The 26931-nt window shown below is 38.8% G+C and overlaps 2 protein-coding genes across 6 annotated transcripts in view; one reads left to right on the plus strand and one right to left on the minus strand.

Moving 5' to 3' along the window:
* The first annotated feature begins 1083 nt into the window (after positions 1-1083).
* zgc:92429 (uncharacterized protein LOC445063 homolog) lies at positions 1084-11360 on the plus strand. Its single transcript, XM_067578974.1, has 11 exons — positions 1084-1403; positions 2436-2485; positions 2596-2652; positions 4610-4764; positions 5099-5202; positions 5820-5872; positions 7429-7499; positions 7964-8066; positions 9822-9941; positions 10584-10646; positions 10819-11360. The coding sequence occupies exons 1-11, from the start codon at positions 1340-1342 to the stop codon at positions 11248-11250; spliced, it is 1272 nt and encodes a 423-aa protein (XP_067435075.1). The 5' UTR covers positions 1084-1339; the 3' UTR covers positions 11251-11360.
* Positions 11361-13178: 1818 nt separating this feature from the next.
* si:dkey-172j4.3 (diacylglycerol kinase delta) overlaps positions 13179-26931 on the minus strand; it is an 89092-nt gene continuing 75339 nt past the window's right edge. For all 5 annotated transcript variants that reach the window (XM_067578966.1, XM_067578970.1, XM_067578969.1 and 2 more), the window contains 12 exons: positions 26683-26767; positions 26456-26563; positions 24909-25005; positions 24594-24701; positions 24390-24503; positions 24014-24148; positions 22960-23123; positions 20588-20693; positions 19344-19433; positions 18520-18639; positions 18298-18415; positions 13179-17464 (listed from right to left, as the gene is read on the minus strand). In XM_067578966.1, coding sequence (XP_067435067.1) covers positions 17412-17464; positions 18298-18415; positions 18520-18639; positions 19344-19433; positions 20588-20693; positions 22960-23123; positions 24014-24148; positions 24390-24503; positions 24594-24701; positions 24909-25005; positions 26456-26563; positions 26683-26767 — 1298 coding nt within the window. In that variant the 3' untranslated portion in view covers positions 13179-17411. The remainder of the gene's footprint in view (positions 17465-18297; positions 18416-18519; positions 18640-19343; positions 19434-20587; positions 20694-22959; positions 23124-24013; positions 24149-24389; positions 24504-24593; positions 24702-24908; positions 25006-26455; positions 26564-26682; positions 26768-26931) is intronic.

Below are 26931 nucleotides of genomic sequence, written 5' to 3' on the forward strand. Positions count from 1 at the left end.
GATGTACTTTTGAACTTTAGACAAGCTAGCTACGTACCAGCCTTTATGCTAAGCTAAGCTAATCACCTCCTGGCTCCATACGTGACCCACACATGAGAGTGGTATCGATCGTCTCTTCTAACTCTCAGCAAGAGAGCGAATGAGTTTATTTCCCAAAATGTCAAATTATTGCTTTGAGAGTATAAAAACAAAACATGGTCAAATATAGAAAAATATGCCCTGAAAGCGCTGCTCAGCAATGTCTTTTTGGATACCTGCCAACACACAGCAACACATTGATACAAGTGGATTCAGAAAGTATTCAGACCTTCACTTTTTGCAAACTTTGTGTCATAGATTTAATTTTAATTGGATAAACATGTTGCCCGTCAATCTACAGCACAGTTAATGATCCATAAAGTGACATTTTGCCAATTGGAGGGGTCTGAATACTTTCTGAGTCTTCTGTATATATCATACATGGATATATTTATGTTTTTTATCTATTATTAACAAATATCTGCCCTGTCAATGTACACCACATGGCCAAAAGTATGTGGACACCCATGTGTTTCCAGCTTTGAAGCAGCATTTTGGGAAAGGCCCTTAAATTTTTACAACGTGACAGTGTCCCCGTGCACAAAGCCAGGTCCATAATGAAATTGTTTCCCAGAGATTGGTATGGAGGAACAGCAGCAGCATGATAATGCCCTCTAATCAAAGCAATATGTTTGAGTTCTTATTATTGAGACACAATCAGGCTTTTTTACTGAAAACATTCATTCGGACATAACTGCAATGACAGTTATTAAATGTTTTTAGCATCTTAGCCACATGTTTTGCAGGTCAAATCACAGCCAAAGACCCCCTGAGAAATAACCTCATGGTTGGTCCAGCCTGCAGTGGATCCAGTGGTAGAAACTGACAGAAATCCCAGAAGTCCCAGTCAGTCCCATTGTGCCTGCTGCCAGGCCACAGCTTGCCTGTTAGTGACAGCAGACGCTCACCAGGAGGAATGTCAACCCCCACCTTCAGATAAGTTTTGACAGCTGTAAACTGTGAGAGGCAAGAGAGGAGGGGAGGTGATCTGCTATTTATATCATTTCTTTTAGTCAGGCTCAAACCAGAGAGAGAGAGAGAGACCCTTTCTCTTCCTCCTCTCTCCTGAAGGCGATCGCCCCTTCTGGATCTCTCCTTTTTTTTTTGCCTCCTCTTCCTCCAGAAACTTCTGGAGATACCAGCCGACGGCATTAAAACCAGGAGAGACCAACAGGTTGGAGGAAAGCATCTGAACAGAGACGAGCAGACGCAGACTGTAGAGTGAAGAAGAAGAAGAAATCACACAAACCAACAGGCCGACATGGCGCTGATGTGCTACAACAAAGGCTGCGGGCAGAAGTTTGACGCAGACAAGAACAAAGACGGTGAGATCCCACCGTCTCTCTCTGTATCTGTACTTTTAAATGAAGTTTTATAATATTCTCTGGTCCGTCTGGTTTGTTGGTTTTAATGTTTGTTCATCAAAGATATGAAGCCTCAGTGGAAAGACAATCAAAAGCATAAAAAGAAGCATGTAGGTTTGTTATAACTGTGTGGGAAGTGCTGGCGTTTACAGATTTGCTTTGTTTTTCTTTCTTTTTTTTTTTTTTTTTTACATCCAGTTTAATTTTCTATTTCTTGTATCTTGAGTTAAAAGACCAAAATTTAAAAAAAAAAAAAAAACTATTTCAAAAATCTATCACCAGTAAGCTGGAATTGAGGCTTTAATTAAAAGCTAGTTTCACGGGCATCAACCAATTTTGGTCAAACTCTGTGACCAGATTTATTTGTGTTTGTCGGCTGTTACTAAGCAAAGTTATGACAAAGAATAGACAAATTAATTATAGACAAGACAGGAATGAGGTATGTCATCAATTTGGATGTTTAAAATAACTTTGCAGGGCACAAAGGAGGAAGGTCCTGCACACTGTTCAGCTCCCAATAAATAATTTTCTTCAGGGTGAAACATCTTACAGATCGAAACTTTGCCTCAAAAAAAAGAGAATACATGTATTTATTGGGAGCTTAACAGTGTGCAGACCTTCCTCCTTTTGTACCCTGCAATGAAACATTTCTTGTCTTGCACATGAATAACTTTCCTGGATGTTCGTGCACACACAAAATAAGTGGCAGGAAGTCAGGTTTATGGTCTGCATTTACCTGCAAAAGGTGGATAAACAACATGAATATTTGCAATACGTCAGTTTTTGTCATCAGTGTGAGGGAGGCTAACGTGTGCGTGGTCAGCCACATGTCTCTGCATGGCTGAGTGTTACCGGCTTCCTTATATGGGACACACACACCTCTCAACTACAGTGACTCAAGAGAGCAGCTGGTACATGCTGACTCTGAGTGTGTGTGTGTGTGTGTGTGAGTCTATATGCAGACTGACAGCATGTTTCTTTTTCCTCCTAAAGATTCCTGCCTCTTCCATCCAGGAGTCCCCATCTTCCATGATGCTCTGAAGGTACAAAACAAATAAACAAAAGTGCTTTTTCACAGTGTCTGATTATAAACATAAGACTTTTCATGCAGCTGGATAAAACTGTTTTTTTTTGTGTGTGTGTCCTTCTCCAGGGTTGGTCGTGCTGCAAAAAAAGGACAACAGACTTTTCCGAATTCCTCTCCATCAAGGTAAGAGCTCAGGGTCAGTTAGCATCTGCGAGAAGCTCAAGATGAATAGTTGTAGTTTGTCGCTGTATAAATTCAGCAAAATGTAAAAAAGTAGAGGTGACAATCAGTTCCTAAGAAGAAGGAAGCAGAGAAGGAATATTCGACTAAAAGGACTGTAACTGTGGAAGAGATTCACTTTATTTGACTAACTCAGACAGATTATCTTCAGATAAACTTTTAGGTACATTTTTGATCAAAACAAGGACTGTGGGTTTTGTCCTCCATCACTTACATTGTAAGTGCATCATGAAGGGATCTTCTGATGAACAGGACGAATGACAAATTCTCAATTTTGCAAACCAGTTACACTTTCCCCCAGTAAAATGTTCTGTTTTATGTATAAAATTACACTGAAGCGGTTTGATGTTTGAGAGTTTTGCATGGTAGCGTAGCAACAAGCAGACAAACACCAACAATCACCTGATTGTAGGCGGACTGGAAACCATTTATAAAGTCTTTGTGAGAAAACCGCCGTCATTTCTCTGCAAACTTATTCCGCCAATTATCTCAGATCACAAGTCTTATACATCCGCCGTCTGTATGTAACGTTCAGACAGAGATGCCTTCAAGTTTTCTGACATGAAGGCCTTCTTTCATGTCTCCAAACGGACGGGCAGATGAAGACTGTTGTAAAAATCTGTGGGAAACGACTTCTTTGTTCTTATCTGTTACTTGTTTTTTTTAGTATATCTGTCGACTGATTTTATAATGTTTAACTAAACTATAATAGCAGCGAACATGTAACAAACAAATGTATGAATTCAGTAACTTTTACTCTTATGAATAAACTTGAACATGTAATTTATCATTGCTCTGTATTTAACAACAAACTTAAGGCTGCACTTAACATAATTTTTATGTGAACAATGGATCAAATAACTTTGTGTAATATGACAGATGTTGCCGATAGTGACAAACCTACAAAGATTTATCACCTGATACTTCAGTTTCTCTCGGCTCTGTAGAGTTTTAACACCTTTCAGCTCATTGTTTTGGTTTTATATCCTGTAGCTGTATTGTTTTGGTTCACTCTCACCGCTCTCATCAGTCGTTTCCGATTAAAACAGGCAGCTGTTCAGCAAAAAAACCCAACTGTACATCACCTGTGTAGCACCAAACAGCAAACAGACAGAGTTAACAACTAGCTTGTGGACATATCGCAGCATTTAGCAGCTAAAGAACCAGATGTTTTTCTCAGCAGTTGGTTGGGACACAAAACAGAGTAAATATCAGACTGACGTTCACCAGTTGGACAGAAACACGACTCCAGATGAATGTTAATGTTGCTCCGTATCTGCTTGATGTGTGAATTGGCAGCTGTTTGCTAACAGGTTAGCATTATCGATGTTGTAAGGCCATAATTTGTTGTGCTGCCTTCAAAGTGGCCAAAAAAAACAGATATTACAGGTTTAAGCAAAGTACAAGCAAGTTAAAATCAACAACCTCCAAAAACAGATGAATGATTGTTATAATTTTCTACAAACAACAACTGATGCCATGAGAATAGTTTGGAAGATGCTATAATTACTTCAGGCTTTAAGTAAAATACATCATCCGAGACATACTACTTAAGTATAATTAGTGATTTAAATGTACTCTGTAAATACACAGAAAACATCCAAAACACTACTCATAGCTGTGAACAGAAACATATGTTACTGTTATGTTGCTTTTAAACAATTATTCCAGTCTTTACTTTACTTAGAAACCATTTCTTACACTTTAATTGAATCCTTACTGATGTCTTGAACAGTTTTGTCATTTTATTTCATTCTGTGAAGGATCATTCAGGACACATTTAGTTAATTTTATGTACGCCAGTTAGAATATCAGTCACGAAGAAGAGAAACTAACATCTGAAGCTTTAGATCTCGTGCAGATTTTAAACCAGACTGAGGTGACCGCTCTCTTTGAACAGGGCTGCACCCGCGGGCGTCACAGCAACGAAAAGCCCCGTGAGCCTCTGCTGCCGGAGGTGTCATCAGATAAGGGCAAGATGAAACACACCAGCGACCAAGAAATAATCTACCAGGGACCCAAATCTGTTGAGAAACTGCAGAAAGAGAGACCCAGGTGAGTGTTTGTAATTTGCATTCAGCTCTCATTTATGTCGAGATTCCTCTTTTTTTCCCTTCATCTACATACTTTAACTGAAATGTGTCTTTTTGCATAAACCTGCCTGTTACTCTCACGCACGCGGCCGCCTCTGTATATGCATCGATTCACAGAGGTCAGTGTGAGGTCACAGGCGCTCCTGGAATAAATAATTCATCGGACCAGGCTGTGTGTCAGTCTGCAGGCCTGTGCTTGATGCTTTGAGTGTGTATCTGAACCGGCGCGCTCGCTTCTCCGTCCAGTTTTTTGCGTTAACGTTTGAATGTGTGTGTGTGTGTTTATGTGTGCTCAGTTCAGATGAGCCCATGACCAAGCTGCCCCACAAAGTATCTGCATCGCTGGCTAAGGAGCTGGAGAAACTGGACATCAGCAATAAAGCTGAGAAAGAGAAGACAGGTGAGTGTTTGATGCCTTCAGGTGTATTTTTTCCTCCTAAAGTCAAATTATAGCAACATTTTTCTGTTTCTTCCTGCTGTTTTAGCTGTTTTTGAAAACATCTCCTAAGTCCTCCTAAGTCCTAAAATGGTATTTTCTGAGTTTTTGTAGTTTTTGTAACATATTTCCTTTCAGTAATCTTTTGACAAGAATGAATGAGGCGGATTGAGGCTCTTGGAGAGCAGGAAGTACTTGAAATTTTAAGATTTTTACGCTTCTTCTCAAAAAAACAGACTCTAAGTTCAGATAAAATGACTTGACAGGACAGATTTTTTGCCAGTATATGTGTGTGACACATTATCCTGTGTATAATTATACAGTATGTTTGTGTGAGTTTCTGTTTATGTGTGTTATTTTTGTTGTAAATGTGATGCAATAATTCAACAACAGTTCAACTTTTGTGTTTTTTTGATGCAAAAACAACAAAGAAAAATGAAATTTTGTTTCAGAAAGTACTTAAAAGAAGTTTATTTGCTTAGGAAACGACAAATTCTTACTATCCTGGTAGATTTACATGATAAAATGAAAATGCTTTCCTCATGTCGCTCGTCTCCTTTTGTCTCTTTGTCATCTAACAGACAGTCAGACCGTCATGATGGGGACACGATGCAAGAACGCAGGATGTAAAACAGTAAGTTTATCATCTTTATCGTTTATTCATTTGAGCTTGTGTTTGTACAGTATGTGTGTATGTAGGTGTTCCTGCTGCGGCCCGAAATAGTCGACTATCTAACATCAGCAAAAGCCAACAAATATCATCCTCACCAGGAGCTGCCTGCTCACACACACACACATATCAGATCGTGGTTACTTTTGGGGACATTTCATAGAATTACATTCATTTCCTGGAGATGTAACCTGACCCTACACATAACCAATGACCCAAAAATCAGCTTTTTCCCAATTGGGGACGTGACTTTTGTCCCCAATTAACTGGTCTTAAGTCTGAAGTTGGTCCCTGAAAGTAGCCTATGACAGAGACACACACACACACAGTCATGTTTAGATCACTTCAGAGGACATTACACTGACTTACATTCATTTCCTGGAGACTTATCCTGACCTTAATCTTAACTTTAAACCAAGTCTTCACCCTAAAATTAATGATTGACATTAAGGGGACTTGGTTTTGGTTCCCATAGGGGAGGCGAGTCCCCACAACATGAGTGTGTAAACAGATTTATGTCCCCATAACATGAGGAATACATGGACCACACACACACACACACACACACACACACACACACACACACACACACACACACACACACAGCTCAGTAGCACTGCTGTGATATTGATTCCTCTACTTTAGTCTTATAAAGCTTATTAAGAGCTCCATCTAGTGGCCAGAGTAGGTAACAACAATTAAGTAGAATTACTCAAGTACTTTAATTTTGAGGTACTTTACTTGAGTAATACTACTTCCACTTTGTTACTTTCTACTGCAATTTCTACTCCACTACATTAACCTGACAAGAGTAGTTACTTTCAAATTCTACAAAATATATTATCTGTTTATAAAATATAAAATATGATGCATTGTTATATCTTAAAAAAACACTTTATAGTTGATCAAGTAGTTAAAATGAGGTCGACTTCAACCAGTTACATTAAAATTCTGCTCACGTTAATACATTAATGATAATAATCTGATATAACACTGACATAAGCAACTGTCTGCGTAATAAGTACTTTAAATACTTCTGTAATTTTCCTTAAGTAAAATTTTTAATGCAAAACTTTTTCTTGAAGTAATGCAGCATTTTTTTATGACAATAAAGTCGAAGTTAAGATCTTCCACTACTACATGACCTCAGTGACTAGAGTGACAATGTGTGAACTGAAGCAAAAAATACTTTAAAATATAATTGATACTTTAAATACTATTTTCAAGACCATAGAGGGGGGGCAAATTGAAGTTTAGCTCATCTTTTTGTTTTTTAATTAAGCAATGTATAAAAAAATATCTTCTGCGTCCTCCTCTGCACAACAAACGACCCCACTTGGGCCCCTAATCTTAATATTGAGAAACACAACATGCAAACAATCACACACATTGACCCGGTGACCTTTATCATCATGTGACTGATGACCGGAGGAGTGAGGACGATCTGTAATAATGTTACAAACTACTGATGAGCTGATCTGATACACTCTTGATCATTAACGTTGTGTTTGTGTGTTCAGGCCTATCAAGGCCCAGAGACGAACCTGGAGGTCTGCACCCACCACCCCGGAGCACCCGTCTTCCACGAGGGGTAAGACACACACACACACACACACACACACACAGCATATAAATTACTGCTGCATATTTCCAGTTTCTTACTCCGGATATTATAAAGGATTTTATGCGTAATCATAATTACGATCTTTATTTGCATAACTCTTTTCAAACCATAATTAGACGGCTTCTACAAAGGAGGAACGTAAACAAAACAAAACTGAAGGCCATGTGAGCGAGGCAAGAAACATGAAAGCTTCAATATGAAAAGAAAGATCAGACAGTTAATTAAAGATCAGTAATTAATAACAAATCTGCCACGTTAGAAAAAGAAGAGACTTTAAATTAAAACTGCGACTTTTCTTTGAATCACAGGATGGACTGAACTCGATGCATTTCATGGATTTTAAATACGAGCGTCACGCATGTCGGATATGTAAATGAATCAATCAGCTGTTACAAACTGTCTGTGACTTTTATAACAATGTGATCCTTCAGGTACAAGTACTGGAGCTGCTGCTGTATAAAGACCACAGACTTCAACGCTTTCCTCGACCAGAAGGGCTGCACAGCAGGAAAACACCGCTGGGTCCTGAAACAGGTAAACACACACAACATGGGCAACATACAATATAATATAACTGCCTCCAAAGTTAACAGGAAATAACCTTGCAAGTTGAAAAAGGGCCTTTGAAATAAAATGTACAGGTCCCCTAATTTTATAGTAATTTCCTGAAAATTTTTTCAGGTATTTAAAAGGACCAGTTTGTCTTTTCTAAGGTAACAAAAACACAATGATTCTTATTTTCAGGTGATTATACACTAATTAAAACATACTTATGACTATTATATTCCATTTCTGCGAAGTCTGTCCTGCTAGATGCCACTAAATTCTTCACACTGGTCCTTTAACTGTAAATTTTTAGGACATTTTATAGAGACGGTGGTGCACTTTGGTGCATGTTAGAGCCATTTCTAGCAAACTCTTATAACTTCCTAATGTTTTAACTATTTAATGTAAATAGTTTGGCAGTACCTGGTGGTAGTTTTGGTGCTAAACCAAGCATCACCTGACCTCTGACCTCTCAGGAACCTCTTAATGAAGGCAGGTGGCAACATGTTCCCATTTAGCACAGAAGCTGCAGTTGTACAAATTATAAGAAAATACAGAAAAAAGTGTTAAGATGGTTTAGTTGGTAAGAGCCCATTCATTATATTTGATTGTTAATTTGCAATAATTCTTAATAAATTAAACTCTTGACAAGTCTTTTATTGACAAAAAATACTTAGATTTCAGTGTGTAGTTTTGTGTGTCAAACGATTTATTAGCTTATTAGATTTTTTCAATAAGTAGCTTCTATGTAGACGTTTATTTTTTGGACATTTCTTTGAAAGGTTTATGTCATTTGTTAATATACAGGAAACATGCTCATTATAGAGGTTTTAAGAAACAAATACGCTAAAATGTACTTTGAAACACAAAACTACACACTGAAAACTAGTATTTTCTGTCAGTTAAATAATTGTCAAGAGTCCAATTTATTAAGAGTTTTTGTAAATTTACATCTACAAAACACTTTTTTTTCTGTTTTTCTTATAATTTATATGAATTTGCACCACCCTCTCTGCAAAATGTCTGTTAAATACCTGCGAATTACACAGAAAATTTCCAGGAAGTTAATATAAAATTGAATGAAGCCTAACTTTTTCGTATGTGCATTTGTGTTTACAGTTTATTCTTTCTTTTTTTGTTTTTGCTGACAAACATTTTTGTGATTTCTGAAGCTGAGAGAGAGAAAATGTCTGTTTGAGAAGTGTTGACTCAACTTTATGGTGATTTTGGAGGCTGTAGTTTGTGTTGCTGTTGAACTGTATTACGTTATACTCAGAGATGTTTCTGATATTTTGTCTACTGTGTTTTTAATCAGAGAGGAGACTAAATATAGTAAATAAAACCTTAGTGATACATGTATGAATGCAAATGGCCCTGAAAACAAGCAAAAATACTCTAAATTAACAGATCAGCAGGAAAGAAAGTTATTATTTTATCCTGTAATTACAATGCAGATGAATTATCACTCCTGCATCTTTAGTACACAGTAAGTTTGCTTCTGGATGTTGCTTGTCAGCTTGTCAGCTTGTCAGCAGCAACCTTTCTAGAAATAAGTAATATTCATTCATTTTTTACAAGAAAACTTGTAAAAAAGAGAAAATTAACTTGATTCTCGTTCCCACTTTCAATCCATGTGCTAGCAAAAACACATACTGTAGTGTTAACATTTTATCACTTACCAGTCATATATAAAGGTCCATTTCTTTGTGACTGAACTGTTTGTGCACACGTTTGTGTTTACAGGACAAGAAGAAGGTGGCGTGTCGATTCGACTGGCACCAGACGGGAAATAATGTCGTCGTAACGATCTACGCCAAAAACGCAAACCCAGAGTTTTGCTGCATTGAGGCCAACCAGACAGTGGTGAGTGGATGAACTGTATATTCAAAACCACAACTTTTGTGAAAAGATTGTTATGAACCTACATTGTAACTGATCATGAAAATACAGTTTTAGAAAGAGTTATTTTAATAAAGTTTTAAAAAGCTTTTTAGATCTTGTAAAAAGTTTATATAAGTCTCAGATTCAGCAAACTGTAAATTTAGAAACTTATATGAAAAAAGTGAAAGGGGCACTTTTCTTATCTTACATGTAAACCTGTGAGAACAGTTGTTTAATATCCTCTGTGGCTCTAAGAGGAGCTTTCTAAAGTGAAAGGGTCTAATGAAAGATGCTATTGAGTTGCATCATGGGAAGTGTAGTGTAGCATCCAGTGTTTTTGAGGCTTGACCAACACTAGGGACTAAAACTCAGGATATCTTGGCCTCTGCTGCATTGATCTTCACAATTGTTTTTTAAAAATTTGTCTCTTGTGAGTCCATCAACTTAACGAAAATGAAAGATGAGATCAAAGAAGTGCCCCTTTAAGCTAACGCTAACACAGTTTACAGCACATGACAATGAACTTTGCAAGGAAATTTGTACAACTGTCCTTAAATTATGACAATATTAGTACAAGAAATCAAATAATAAATTCACGTTGTTCTTTTTTCTTCCTCTCTACAGCTTTCATGTCAAATCCAGTTTGAGAACGATAAGATTTTCAAGAGAGAATTCCACTTTTGGGGCGTAAGTACCTGCTAAACATGTCTAAATACCTACAACCTGTTTCAACATTTGTCTAGAAAGTGTCATTTTTGTCTTCGAACAACAGAAACTACTTTAGGATTCATGATTAAAGACATACATCTACATTTTTCCTTTGATCTCTCTCACTCTTTTCTTTCCCGTCCCTCCTCAGGTAATCAATGTCAAACAGAGCTCAGTCAACATGGTCCCATCCAAAGTGGAGATCTCCCTCCGCAAGGCTGACCAGGTTTCTTGGGGCAAACTAGAGGACCCCAACTACAAACCAGAACCCGAGCCCGTAGAAGACACCTTCACCGAAACCACCGAGCCGCAGCAGCAGCCCGACTGGGACATCGACGACGACGACATCAGCGACTCGGACGAGGAGTGGGCCTACGACACGGCGCCGCAGAAAACGCAAGAGGAGAAGGAGCTAGAAGAACTGAAGAAAAAACATGAAGAGATGCAGAATTTAAAGAGGAAGGAGGTGGAGGAGGAGATGAAGAGGGTGATGGAGGAGAAGCAGAAGGAAGAGGAGAAGCGAGAGGAGCAAAGGAGGCAGGATGAAGAGGACGGATACGATGACATGCCTGATTTAGAGTAAACACACTGGATCCTTTATAATTTATTTAATGATAATACTCAAGATAGTGATGTTTTTATGCTTCTGGGTGCATCTTCAAGACATTAAATAAAGACTTTTCTATGTCTATATTTCTCTGTCTCTCAATTCCAAATGAACACAGATAAATGGACACATCAATGATATAAAGACTTGTTGTTCATCACACTTCCCCCGCGTTTTTTAGCAGCAGGATTAAGATCAATGATTCATTTAAAAGCCTAATGACTAGATTAAGTATCTACTGGTGTTACAGGCCACTGCTGGCAGCAAAACACTGGTGGTTGATTAGCCTTTAACTGGTGAGTCATGCTGAATTTGTATGTTCACACATTGTTTTCATTAATATAAGTCTATTGTACATCTGCAAACACAACCTACTCTATGTATTACTCACTATCTGATAAAATATTGGATACAGTGAGTTTTTACAGTTATTTTTTAAACAAGCATGACTGGATTCATGTGGCAACCAAGGACTGAGATTGAGTTCTTAAGGCCTCAGTATGCTTCAAATGAAATGCTTTTCTGAATTTATATCTAATTTCAGGGATTAACAGGAGTTTTGCGGTGTAGATTGTGATTTAGCAGCCCAGGTCCCTTCAATCTGCGGACAAATACCACGACTTTACACTTTCAAAGTGTGTGCAGTGCAAACGCCAAAGTCCAATTTTGTGTGCAGGTGATAGACCAATCCTTCCAAGTGAAGTTACGTCAATGCGACTTTCTTTTATTTTATAAAAGTTATTTTTTTGCTCATTAGGAAGAGGCAGGTTGGGTGGATGGCTACGTAGTTTGTAGTTTGGCAAAAAGCAGAAGGAGAGCACTTTTCGAGACCACCAACCGGACATCTTTAATGTCACGTTGTGCATTTTAACTGGAGATTTTTAACGTCACATTGGGCATTTCAGACGCATTTTTCTGTTTTAACCCAAACCAGGATCTTTCCCTAACCCTAACCAAGTGGTTTTTATGCCTAAACCTAAGGCGTCAAATGAGATGCGAAAAGGTTAAAAATGCAGCGTTAAATTAGGGTATGCACTGCACTGCACGCAATTTGAAAGTGTATAGTCATGTTATTTGTACGCAGATTGTGAGACCGGGTCGTGATTTAGGGTTCATCACTGAAGTTCACCTGCTGGGAGCAACACATGATCAAGCCACATTGTGCTTTAATTATATTCCCCCAGTAACTATTTACTACTTTTATATCACCATGGCTTGTTACTGAATAGTCTACCACCGTGCAGTCGCCATGTTTATATTCTTTCATTCACTGTAACAGACTACCGAGTCTTTCTTCAACTCAATTTTTTTCTGCACTACTATCTATCTCCTCTGGCTAAATTGTAGGAGAAAGCACAGCCAATGCTGACCAATTATCATTTTTGGGAAGGCGTCTGTTAGGCTCAGTAAACACTTCGACCCCTTCAAGTACAACAATAAATCCATCTCCAACCTGCTCTCCAGAATTAGCATCCAAACATTTTTGTAATTTTTCCTAATCAACAAAACGATAGTGTGAAAGTGGACAGGTCCTAAACTTCCCTCTCAAGCATTAAGTAATCATTATTCACACAAATTCAGTCAGTTTTCATATGTACATCTTAGTGCAACACCAAGAAAGCCTTTAAAGAGTAGAGTGTCCCCAAGCGTGGTTATTTGAATGATGCAACACGTTGAAACTATGAAGTTGTGCAAAAGGAATTTGATCGGTGAGGCAGTGGTAAAGTTTGGCCATTCAAGAAGTTTTACCTTTAGACGTCGTTGGACGCCTTGTAGTACTGTACGACGTAGTTTGTTTGAAGCATACTGAGCCTTTACTTCTTTCTCCACCTGCAAGGTAAACAAAAACTGAATCCTGAGGTTGGATTTTCTCAGTGAAAAACATTACACCAATGGACACAAGCTTCACACTTCAATAAATCATTTAATCTCCAAAGGGTTGCGCTGACTTTAGTCTTTGTTACACACTGCACACGATAACACAATAAAACACCTCGCAACGTACAGAGTCGTGCAACATCTAGTCTGGCTTCCAGCATTGCGCACACAGTCTCGATATATAGGCTGTTCAGATCAGGGGGGGTGCGTTCACAAATGTCTTCTATGGAATACTGTTGCACAAACATGGTGGCGTGTTGGTAATCTGTGGATTCATTACAGTTTCTCAGCTCCATGTGACTCCTTGAAGGAGTTTTAGTCCCAAATGACATGTTCGCTACTTGAAAAAAAAAAGAAAAAAAAGACATAAAACATAACAAAAAAAGCTATGAAATCATCATTTAAAAAAACACATTAAACTTTAGGCAACACAATTTTTCCCAAAAGGGATTCCACAAATGTTCGTTCCCCAAACTCGACACAACAAATGCTAATTAAAGCATAAAAAGGTAGACCGTCTCAAAACTTGCAATTTCAAAATGATACACAAAAGTTTTACCCAAATATTGGCTTCACACAGGCTGAACATGACATGTTTTTTTTTTGTTGTTTTTTTTTTGTGTAAACTATTCATTAGTCCGTATAACACTGGAGAATTTCAACAACTTTGGTTTAAAGTCAGAATAACTTTAACATTGGTTACATTTTTTTTTTTTTTAATACTAGTTCAATACCAATTGGCGTAACATTGGAATGACATTTCAATGACATTGCTGACACATGATCACGTTATAACATTGGTGTTAAATGGGAGGTTTCAAGCTGCTGTGGGAGTAATTGTACAACCACCGATGTAATAAACATTTGTGTATGCATCTCTATATATTTATCATTCTTTTATGTTTGGTTAGATATATTACATTTTATCAACACACTTTTGTCCGTATACATTTTTCATAAATAAAAGATTCTCGTCATCAAATCAATTTAAAAAAAACACTCGTAAACACTCATAATCTTAAACACACACACACGCACATACACTCAAATGTCTTTTTTTTCCCCATTAAGTTTGCTTCTTCGTAAAGTGCAAGGCAAGATACAGTAAACTTTGAAATGTACGACGTACAACAACTTTCGCATCTGAAGCGCATGTAAGCTCACACACTCTCGCACACACCCTGTATGTCTCATAACCCCACTGAATTCAGTACAAACTTGGCACGACACCACTAAAGCCTCTAAGGTGTAGAGCGTATAGCTGGCACACTATGGATACAGTAGCACAATCCTTCCAGAGCTGAACATCTACAACGCCTCACAGTAACACCGCCCTGTGAAGGGTTGGCTCAGGTTAATTGGATCAATGCGTCAATAACTGAGAAAGTCAAGAGCCAACCCTTTACAGGAACAGGAAAAAAAAAACAAAAAAAAAAAACACACACACAGAAATGATCCTTTACAGGTTTACAGCCTTGTTCATGGATGTGATATCCAAATTAAAGCTAAAAACACATAAGTTTGTCCATTTTGATCAAACCTGAGTCAATATTTCTGAAAGCTAACGTTAACTTTTTAGTCCTTTCTGTAGTTGGTAGATGTGGTAGAGTTGCATCACGATAAATCAGCTTCAGGTAAATGTGAATCATTTACATTATGTTGCTAACTCCACCTACAGTATGGCACTCGGAACAACTAACGAACATTTGTAGCCAGTATTTGACTCAGTTCTGGTCTTGATTAGCTAACATTACTTCTTCATTACATTCTGGCAATTACAACTTTTAAAATAATACTCTGAAAATTTAAAGAAATGTGCATTTTTGCTGTCTTACAGAGCATTTGATGAGAAGAAAAATGTACTTTTCTCTTCAGTGCAGAGTTAGCTTTGTGAAGTGTTAGCTTATCACAAAGGCCGGGAGCATGAGGAAACAGCTAGCCTAGCTCTGTCGAAAGTACCTTCCAATAAATAAAAAGCTGTCTTATTTACTGTATGTGTATATTTAACATGCAAAAATCGAAAATGTGGTTTAAAAAGCAGTTTTCTTACACAGTGGAGGTATTTCCTGACAACATACAGCCTCTTAGAAGTCAAGTCGTCGTAGTCAAGTTGCTAGCTTAACACTAAAAAAAAAAAAACTTTGTGACTCTTGAATTAGATGGATAACTAGTTTGATTGTTGACAAGATCCATGTAAATAACACATTTTAGGTGTGGCTGGAAGACATATTTTACTTTTGATGGTAAAATGTTTCCCGCTTCTTCCAGTTTTGTGCTAAGCTAGGCTAAACGTGACGGGGAGCTATTTTACTGAGCACACAGAGATAAAATAGATATTAAACTTCTTATCTCACAGTATCACAGCAATTTTCCCAAAATGTTGCATTCCTTAAAGGATCATTACTGTAAAACCCGGATAGAAGTTGCCTCTAGAACATAACTGTATAGGTCCATTTACTTAAACCTCAATATTTTAGCCATTTCCGCACAGCAGCACATGTATCAAAGATCTTTTCACAAGCTTATTTTGGCCGTAGCTGCATCAAATAATATTCTGATGTAGGAAATCTTTCTGCTAGTCATAACCTGCTCACTGAACCATGTTTGGGCAACACAACAAGGTATTTGACAGCTGTTTTTTCCCCCAAAATTACACTTCTTAAATACAGTGAAACCCCAACCATCTCTTACGGAAAGCAGGTTAAAACAAAAGAAATATCTGTAAATGCTGCTGGTTGGAACAAACAGGCTAGTATTCACTATTACGAGGCAACTTCAGCCCCCACTGTGAGGCGGAGGAAGGCTAAGTACGCATGCAGGGACACACACAACAGCATTAATTGGCTTCGATTATATGCACAGTGGCCAAGGAGTTTGTCAAAGGGGGAAGCAGCAAAGCTAGGACAGCTTCACAGATTACCATTGGGAAAATAAAATATACAAAAAATATATATATTTGTAATAATAATAATAATAATATTAATAATAGCTTTTAACCACAGACAAGGCAAAATCAAATATTCACTAACTCTTATTCTTATATTACATTTACAATCATGAATATGGCAAAGTAGGAGTAATATACTGAGTACTTGTGATGTTTTGCTAACACATCCTTGATGCTTCCTCCTTTTCGAAACACCTTCACCTCACTCTGCCAAAAATATCAGACTTATTGAGTCATTTCATCTGGTACCGTACCTTAAAACGGTTCTTAAAATAAGTGAAAAAATGTACAGTGGGATGTGATTTTTTTTTTTTTTTGACTTATTTCCAATGCAAGTCAGTCTGTAGATCTTGATAATAACTGTACCTTAATGTAAATCCCACAGTCGGATGTTTTTACAGGGTTGAATTTCAGATGAAATGACTCATCAATAAAAAGGTTATTTTTGCAACACGGCTGCATAGCCTCGGACCACACAAGTCACACAACAGCCTATTAAGAACCACTTTTGAACCACAACAGTAGAACCTTTGTGAAATCATATATGATTTATCGTTACATTATCTTATTCACAGGTTAATACAAGTCCACACAAATACATTCCTCAGTATATTTTTTGCAACATTTAAGATATTCTCCAGTTCAGTAGACGATAAGGTTGAGATGTTTGAGTTTGTTCATTTTGTTGATTTGTTGCCGTTGGGGAGTTCTCATGGCAGTAGCAACAAGAAATAAATACTCTTAGAAAGTCTCTTAGAAATAAACCAAAGTCTAAAGGCTATTCAGAAGTTCAGAAATAAAATAATTAAAGTTAGAGACAACATTAAAAGATCATAGCAACTAATGATAGATATAAAATAAGATGGCTGCACTCGACATGCAAGGAGAGCGCCACGTAAACACATTTCTTTGTCAAAAAAAAAAAACAAGACAAAACAACCTTTTTTGAGAACATTGTCTTTCACAACTTCCTCATCAACTGTTTGATTCGCTGCTGGCCGCGCCAACTCCCGAGCTCAAGCAGGTAAACAGAACCAAAAGCAGAACGCCAGTGGTGAAACAACGCGATGCAAAGCCCGACCCCTTGAAAAAAAAAAACAAATAAAAAGTAGAAGAAGAAGTCCTTCAAAGACAAAGAAGTAAAACAGGGAGGGAATAGCAAAAAAAAAAAAGTTGGGAAGATGGTTTTCCTCGTCTTCCTCACACCTCTGTCAGGCCACTGGGCGTTAGAGGGGAGGAGGACAGGAGGGGTGCTCCTCACCCTTGGTTGTCATGGTAACGGCGGCGGTAATAAAGCACCTCATGCAGGTCTTCAATTGCCTGAGGAGTCTGCCTCACCAGCCCCGCCTTTGATATCCCAAGTTCCTGCAGGAGAAAGAGAACAATGAGATAGAAATTACCAGCTAGTTTTTTTCTTATTGACAAAAATAAATAAATATGACAAATTACAAATATGCTAAAGGTGATGCAGATGATACCTCCAGAGGTAAAATGGCCGCCCACCATCCTCTTCTTCAGTTTTTGCAGCCAGAAAATCTCTTTCAGGATAACAAACCCTTTAAAAATCCTTGGCTGACGCTCTCACATCCGTCTCTGATGCTTTATTAACTGAAACTGATTTCTATTGCGTGAACTTCACGGGTCACTCGCTCACAACGGGCCTGAGTCAAGAACGTTTTTGTATTCTTATCCTATAATTGTCTTACTTTTTTTCTGAGGTTTGCTTGTACAAGTTTTCCAAGCGAGATTCAACAAACTCTCCTGACTGCCTGAATTTGTCGTAAATCGCATCTCTCAGTCTGATGAATGTCGACTGTTCATGAGGAGGTAAACATTCTTGAGATATGATCAGAAGCATAATCTACACCTCTTAAATCAAATAAATTTCGTTTGTACCTAAGAGAAAATTCACTGTTCAAGAAAATTTACGAATGCCACAAATGGTCTTAAAATCGCTCGTACGTGCCTCTTAAGAATGAATCTGTTCTTACGAGAGGTTCTTACATGACGTCTAATGCTTTATAGTTCAGAACGGTTCCAATGCTGGATGGGACCTGAACAGTATCAGGCTCTCTGTAGCTGTAAATCCTTCAATAAAAGCCCAGATCGGTCATAATCCCACTGTTGTGTACTTCTAGACAAAGCTAACTAACATGGTTGTGTGACTGAAGCTTCGAGTCAGGGTCCCGATCTCTTACCTGAGAGAGAGCTGTTGGACTTCTGCTTGTGGAGCTTCTCTCTCTCCTTCTTCACCTTCGGCATGATCTTCAGCTTCATGCTGCTGCTGCTGCTCTTACTGCTGCTCCTCACCGATTCCTAAACAAAAGAAAGCATCGATCAGCGGACGCTTCTGATTTTAAGACTTGTCGGTTTAGTCGTCAGACGGCGATAAAACGTCGGATTCCCTCTCGCACACGTACGCAAACCTCCTCGGAGCACTGCATGAGCGGACAGATCCAGTGGATGTCGTCCAGCTTCTGGAGCTCGGCGCTGAGGCTGTTCAGGGTCGACTGAAGCTCCTCTTCCTCTGGACACTCCGACTGAAGAGGAGGAAGAGGAGGAGAGTTTAATAGTGTGAAAAGTCCTTAAAGAATTTATTTCTAAACTGCAACTTATAGTCATAATGCGATTTTTCTTTTTTTAAAACATCTGCCATCTGTAAATCTGAAAACGCTAACATCTGTTCTGTTTCTCTACTGTCTGAAGATGATGTATGTTTATGACACTTTGTGCAAATTCACAGATTTATCAACATCTGTTAACGTGTAAATCTGTCAACAGTTGGGGCGTACAGCAAATTATTTCAAACTTACTGTAAAAGTAATTTGCATATTATGCTAATACATTGTTTACAACTACCGAAAGTTCTTCATTCAGTGTCAAAGAATGATAGAGGATGAGGATGAATTTTAAACATTTAACCACTGAGAAAGATGAAGAGCAGGACAGACAACAGCAGGTAAGAAAGGGAGATAAATGTGGAGAAAATTAGAAGAACGTCCCCAATATTGTTGCTTGCATAGTTGTCACGGTTCGTCTCAGTGTCGTCATGATATTTGCTCTTCTAAAGACAAAGATCTGTTGTTTCCTAACAGGGTAACTGAAGCTATAAGCAAACAAAAACCGAACAAAGACGACAGAAACTGAAACGTGAGACGTCGAGGCTTTGAATGGCTCAGCGGAGACAGACGGCGGTGAGGAAGAGAATAGATGAAACAAAGAGGATGAAACCGCGGAGACGTACCAGTAGTTTTCCATCCAGCAGCATCATGGTCTCAGCCTGGAGAACTTTACTGCTGTTGACGATTTCCACCGCCGTGCTGCGACTCAGAAACTGAAAATATAGATAAACATACAGATTATAATCAAAAGAGTCCACTTCTTATCTCATTTGTCTGGGATCAAGTTATTTATTATCCACCGCTTTATTTATTGCACTCAGACGGCAGGAAGCATGTTTAGTATGAACTGTACAACATTATATTTACATCCTCTTTTAGTGTTTTTAATTTTTGCACATATTGCTGTCACCATGACAACAAAAATATCTGCTCAGTTTCTCGTTACAATGAGAAAATATCTCGTTTTAACGAGAAAATGTTATTTATTTAGTACAAAATTAGTTATAATGATGACAAATAGACCAAAGCAAAGCAACCACAGATATTTGATTGTAGAATTTAAAATGTATGTACTTTATATATTGTATGTAACCATGGTAACAGGCATGCACATCAGAAAGGGAAAAGCAGTTAAAACGTTGCTTTGTTGTGCTTGTTTCTCATTAACAGTGAGTCACCGCGTCTCTCTGGAATATTATAATAAACGCTGCTGTTTTTTTGTTTCCTGTTTCTGTTATTATTCCTAACATGAGGTCCGACTGTAGTTTAACTAATTATATCATGATGAATAATTTCTTCGTGAGCTCTTTTTGGTCACCAGAGAAGAAAAAATCAGCACATAAAGAGCGACGAGGTGCTGCGTAACCCGCATAATATCACCAGTTGCTTTTGTCGTTATAATAAGAAAAAGTATTTTTATATAATGAGAAAGTATCACCTTATAACATAAAGGTTTTCTTGTTATAATGACTTTTTTTGGTATAACGAGAGACTGAGCAATCCGTATACTACAACAGGAAACTCCTCACAAACTCTAAATGTACCAAAATAAACATGTTTGTAGACTTTTCTGATTTAAAAGATTGGATTTTGCAGCAGAAATCAGTGAATTACTTGTGAGATAAAAACATCTGAATGAAGGAAACATCCTGCTGCGTGCTTCAGGTCACTGCTGAGTTCGAGGTTAACAGGCGGCAAAATTAACAACCCGTAAACTAACACGAGCCCCAAGCGAACTGTTGAAAACCCGCATGTTTCACTTCTCCATTTCATCACTCAATATCAACCATCTGTCTGTCCGTCTGTCCCCTCTCTCTCCTCCTCCTCTTCCTCCTCCTCCTCCTCTTCCTCCTCTTCAGTGTCTTACCTCCGGGCTGGACAGTTTGGCCTCTGTGAGCACCAGGGCGGTGGCGTTGACGGCGTGAGCCAACTCCTGCTCCACCAGCTTGTGGGTCTTGGCTGCCTCACGGATCCTGGAGAGAGGAGGGAGGAGGAGGAGGAGGAAGAGGAGGAGAGAGGAAATCATAGACTGTGATTATTATTTCAACAAGCTGAAAAGGCGCAATTATGATGATTATTTCAACAAGTTATCTCAGTTCAGTTTTTGCTTTGTTTGTAGACGTTTGGATTCTGTTTTTCTCACTTAAGTCCATTTAAAAGGAATTCAGAAGCACTTAAACCACTTTAAGTTAAAAAATACACAAACAAACATCTCCATTTCAACTAGAAGTGACGTTACAAACTCTCATAAGTGGGAAATTACAGTCCACGCCTTTGATTACGCTCTCAATTTCTCCTTATCACATCTCGTTCCGTTTATTTCCCCCCTTATATGATTATTTCTCCTACCTCAGAGTTTACAAATGTAAATTAAAAAACATTTATCATCCTGAAAGGGGGGGGATTTACTTTTGTAGACATGATTGAAAAGATCATTATGAACCGAACAAACTGAGACGAGCCCGAGATGTCCGCAGAGGGACGCAAATGGTTTATATGTGTGAAAACAAGAAATAAAACTGCTCATCAGTGCAGCGGAGGAGAACTGAGCAAATAAGAAAACTAATTGTTGAGGGATAAAGGAACATGTAGAGCAACATTTCCTCTCATCTTCTCTACACACACTGATACAGATCAAACAGGAAGTTAGCTGATAAGTTTGTTTTTATGCAACCGTGTCTATTGTATATTGTTATATGTAAAACATCTATGGTGTATAAAAGATGCCCTGATGCCTAATTTCCCTGTTTTTATACATATATTTTTATATTTTAGTCTTCCTGTTTTCTGCTTGTGTTTTAATTTGTTGTGCAATTCAAACTCAACACTTTCACCACCTGTTGTCTTTGTTTAAATCTACACAGCGTTGCCAAGCAACAACATGTCAACAAAATACTGTTATCGCTCATTAATTTACCTCCAATAACTTCTGCTTTGCTGATCTCTAGTTCAGTGTTAAGCTGCTGTCAACAGCTACTGTAGGCGTCCATGCAAGTTTAGTGCAAATGTTAGCTGAACATCCAGAAAATTTGAATTAATGCGTGTTTTGTAGTAGTTGGAGTTGGATTATCAAGGTAAAACAGCTGGTGGCATCATTTTTCTAGTCAGGAAGACTGAATAATTTCAGAAGAAGTGGGCGCAACAAAATGATTTATTTAAAAGAGCGCCGGTCAAACCTCAAAGTATGAAAAATACCACAGAAAACATGACAGAAATACATTTATGTTTGTGTCATGTATTAATTTGAGGAGTGAGCATCTCTTCAGCTGAGTGGAAATTCATTGATTTAATCCCAAATCTGTTCCCATTGCACTTTATTGCATTTTGCTTTTATCGATTTGCCAGTTTTTTTTATTGGAAAACAACTTTTTTTGCAACATTTCAACTTTTTTTTTTTTAATTTTCTGCATTTCAACTCAGATTTTTTATGCACAAATTGAATTTTTTTTTACATAGATTTCAGATTTTACATATATTTCATTGTATTTAAAGGACCAGTGTGTAGAATTTAGTGTCATCTAGCAGAACAGACGTGGCAGAAATGGAAAATAATATTCATAAATATGTTTCAATTAGTGTATAATCACCTGAAAATAAGAATAATTGTGTTTTTGTTACTTTAGAATGAGCCCTTTATATCTCCATAGGAGCAGGTCCTCTTCCACGGAGGCCACCATGTTTCTACGGTAGCCCAGAACGGACAAACCAAACACTGGGTCTAGAGAGGGTCTTTCACGTTTTTTGGGTTTCGTGGCCACCGTAGGGTCTCCCACACATTTTTTCTAGTAGATTTTTAATGTGAAACATCAGCAGGAAGTGTTGAGTTTCATCGACTATAGCTCAAGAAATAATGATAGAATTAACAGTATATTATATTATATTACATATATTACAACCATTATTCTAGTGCATTGTTTACTAGTTGTCCACCATGTTTGGAAGTGTTTCTTCACACCTCACTGTATAAAGAATTTCATGAAACTTTTACCACTTGTATTTACAACTTTGTCCTCTATAGGAGTTCCAGCTTTATGGACTTCCTGTGATAAAGTTTTACAGCTTAGGAAATCGACAGAGGTCACCCAAACGCATCAGCACACATGTCACGGTGGCCATCAAACAACAATAAACTCCAAGTTCAAACTACAATTAAATGTAGTCAAATGTCCTTGAGCGAGACTGTAAACCTCGACCTGCTTCCTGTAAACGTCACAGAAAAAAAACAAAAACGTTGCTTACTTGTTGATGAGCGTGTCGGCCACGATGCCCAGCTGCTGAACCTGAGCGCACTCCTCCTCCGTAAGGTACTCCATGGACTGCTGGGAGTTAAGGCGGGGCCTGCTGGCGCGGTAGCTGTCGATCTTCCTCTTGTCCTCCCACGACTTCAGCGTGCTCTCGAAAGCCTGGTCGCACAGGAAGAGGAGAGGATTCAGACTTCGCTTGTGTGTTTGTTCCTCTTCAACAAGTGCGAGACAAGTGCACGACGCATCATGAAATGTCTGCTTAGGTCGGGTACTTGAAAAATGAAAACAATCAAATTCAAGAGCCACTCGGCGACCGACTCTCAGGTGGTTCTTCAGGTATTGTGTGTTTGTGGAGACTTAAGGTCGCTGAATGAAGACGCAGGAATCGGCAGAAGAAGTGCAAGTAAACAGGTGCGTTTTATTTCACGTAAAAGAGAAAAAAACATCTTTTTATCTGTAAATCTCCAACTTTCCAAACTGTTTTCATGTGAGCAAAAATAAAGACATGAAGGGAGGCGACTGAAGGGCAGAAAGAACGAAAAACGAATTCAAAAGAAAGAAAGAAAGAAAGAAAGAAAAAGGTGTTTTACTCCTTCAAAACTGTCGATAATCGTCCCTCAACCGGGCCTCCAGCAGGGTCAGCGCTCACCTGAAACATTACTGTCACCATTTTACTGAATAAAAGCCACATTTAGGAGGATAAAACCAGCGAGCCGACATTCTTCTCGCTGTGCGGCGCTTGAGGAGGAAACCATGGAAACAAACTGCTCGGCTCCAGAGAGAGAGAGAGAGAGAGCGCAGCGGGTATGAATTTAAGAAAACTCAAAGCAGAAAGAGTCAACAACATAGCCAGAAAGCTGAGAGCGGATTTTTCGGATGCAATATTTATGAAAGGAAGAATATTTCGAGCCGATACTGGTGGTTTTCATGCCCATGTGCTCGAGAAAACCCAGTAACATAAACACATAACTACACCTTTCAAACTCCTGGAGTGAAAACTGATTTTTTTTTTTCCTCCCCAGATGATTCATATTCAAGTCTCATCTCACCCTGTCTCTGGTGAGCATCTGTGCCCGGTTCTTGTGGACGATCTTGACGATGCCGGGCGGCTGGATCCAGGCTTCGCCGTCCACCTGGACAGGAACCCCTTCTTCCCCCAAGATGGTGATCTTCACCTGGCGGCACTGAGACATGACCGAAACAGAAAACAGCAGCTGTCAGGAGATTTTTTTCATGCTGAAGACACTAAGCTGCTCCTGATATCATGTAAAAAACCTTCAGACTGACAGTAAAAGCACCGTTTTGGGGAATTTTCGGAGTGTGAAAGTCCCCAACGTGTTATATCCTGCTGCAAAATTCACTCTCAAAATCCAATTACAGATGCAAGAAACCATTGAATTCAACCCTCCTCGGATGGTTTCTTACCTGTGCGATGCGGTGGTGCTGCAGGTTGATGACCCTGGACACCGCCATCTGCATGCTGCCGAACACCGCCACCACCTCCAACTTCTTATCGTCGAAAGACGGAGCGCCGAAGTTCTGAACGTGACGAGACGACGGCATTAAAAGACGCTCTCGAATGCAGAAAACGTTATTCATGAGAAGCTTTTATTTAGGAGATACACTCACATTATCCTCCTTGGTGCCTCCCCAGAAGTTGATACCGCCTGCATAGCTGGGGATGTTGAGCACAGCCAAGCCCTGGAGACTCGGCAGAGACATGGGAACTCCGTCACACTGGAGGAGAAGAAGAGAAGGGAAGAGAGAGGAAGTTAAAAAGAGGAGAGAGAAAAAACACAGGATGTGAGAGGAAAACAGCTGATAGCGTTTTTTGTTTCCCCAGAAAACAGAACAGAAGCAACATACTGTTCCTCATTTTTCATCACTCTCACAAGTGTATATGTGTGTGTGTGTGTGTGTGTGTGTGTGAATGTTTTATCTGACCTCCAGCTGAACTCGCTGCTCCAGGTTTTTGTACGTCTTCTGGACCAGCTCTTTGGTCCCCAGCACTCCGTACCACATCATGTTTTTGGTGCGACTACTGCGGGGAAGGAGGAAGAGGAAGCCGATCAACGCTGTTCTCACATTTCGCATTCGATTAAAAACTGCAGCTGGTGACATTTATGTGTTTGAGATTGTCTGATATTGTTTCTTTTTACAATCACCGCTCCGTCTGGTGGAAGTTACACTGTTATTTACCATTTTATATATTTGGGTGTTTGGATCTAAGTGGCCTCAACCTGAATCAAACACCTTTATTCCCTACAGGCTGTGAGTTTACTGCATGTCAGATTCTGTCAGACAGGTCTGATAAACTCTCGGTTGCGGTTTAAGGTGTGTCGGATTGCACAACGAATGCGTGTCGACTCGTAGCGCTGCTGCAGATCATGAGAGGTGTGTAATTAACTCGTGTTTTAAATATGCAGCAAAACAACAAACATGTTTTTGTTCCTCTTACGTTTTATTCATAAATCGGGAGCTTACGAAACGTTGCGTCAGCCGGCGCGTTATGTCACATCGTGGGAATTCGGTCCTAAAATTTCTGATGCTGTCGCAATTTCGCTGCATGTCGGTGGACGTTTGCGATCTAGAGCCATTGTTTTTGATTGACAACCAAGGATTTTAACATGTTGCACTCCTTGTTTTTCAATCAATTAGTTGCTTTATTTGTCCCATAAGGACAACAAAGCACATGAACACAACATGTAAATATAAAAACATCAAATATGTACAAAAGAAAGCAGAGTCCATGAATTGAAACTAATTTCGAGGTGTCTTGGATTTGGATCTTGAGTAAGTTTATGTGCTCAAGTCACAGACAGAGGGGTTAAAAGAGCTTTTGCATCCGTTACTTTTCAGTACCGAGACTCTAAAAACGAGAAGCAGAAGGTAAGATCTGAAACTCGGCGTGTAGAGAGAGAACGGGATCTGTCACCCCTGAACAGACTCTGTTTTCTTTTCCATCTGTCGGTTAAACACAACAGACTTTTTTTTTTCTGTCTAGCAGCGGCGGCGAGATACGGCTGCAGACGTTTATCACCAGATTCAGATTGTTTTTCCTGTTTGACGGTAACAGAAGACGACCGACAGATAAAAGAAAATGTAAAGACTGATTCAATAAAAGATTTGTGCTCTCTGATGTTCTCTGTTGCTACTGAAACCCTTCGTGCGTCGCCTTGAATCATCTGCACCAAGATGATTTTAACAATGAATTTCCGTTTGTGTCTCCAGTATTATCATGAAATAATAAGTCATATATATATATCTAAAAGAGATAAACACCCTCGCCTTTAATGAGGAAGTGGTGAGAAATGAGGGAAAAGTCTGATTAGAAGTGTGACGACTGCTTAAATGCTGATTTTGGGCGGAGAAATATTAAACAGGCAATAAAAATGTTTTGCAGTAGCAGCATTACAAGATGTTCTTGGCAAAGAAAGTTGTATTATTTAATAGGACGGCTCTGTTATTGGCTCGTGTGTGTGTGTTCATACCTGCATTTTTTCGGGTGCTCGTCTCTCTTGTTATTAAACTCCAGGGAGATCTTGGCGTCCAGCCCGATGCCAAAATAGTTGTTCATTACACACTTCTCTGAACATTGTCTACAGATGACAGAACATGATGTAGGTTGTTTATTAAGACGTGACATCAGTTCAACAGCCGTCGTTTAGCCGCAGCCGCTACGTGAAGGACACACACACACACACACACAAAGACTTACACAGAGTCCTCGTTGAAGGTGACGGTGTTGAGGCTTTCTGGTTTCTCCAGGACGATCGGGGAGGTCGGACTTAAACTTCCTTGACCTGGAAAGCGGCATAAAAGTTGACATTGATCTCATGTAAAATGATCATCGAATAAAGTTTGATTCAGTGGTTCTTTGGATAAAATAAAGTCAGACAAATTATGGTTTATTCCTGAAGGATTGAGTCATCTTCAAACCTTTTAAGACAAGATAAAGTAGTTTGAT

This window comes from Thunnus thynnus, chromosome 22, assembly GCF_963924715.1.
Source record: "Thunnus thynnus chromosome 22, fThuThy2.1, whole genome shotgun sequence".
In the NCBI taxonomy this organism is placed as follows: domain Eukaryota; kingdom Metazoa; phylum Chordata; class Actinopteri; order Scombriformes; family Scombridae; genus Thunnus; species Thunnus thynnus.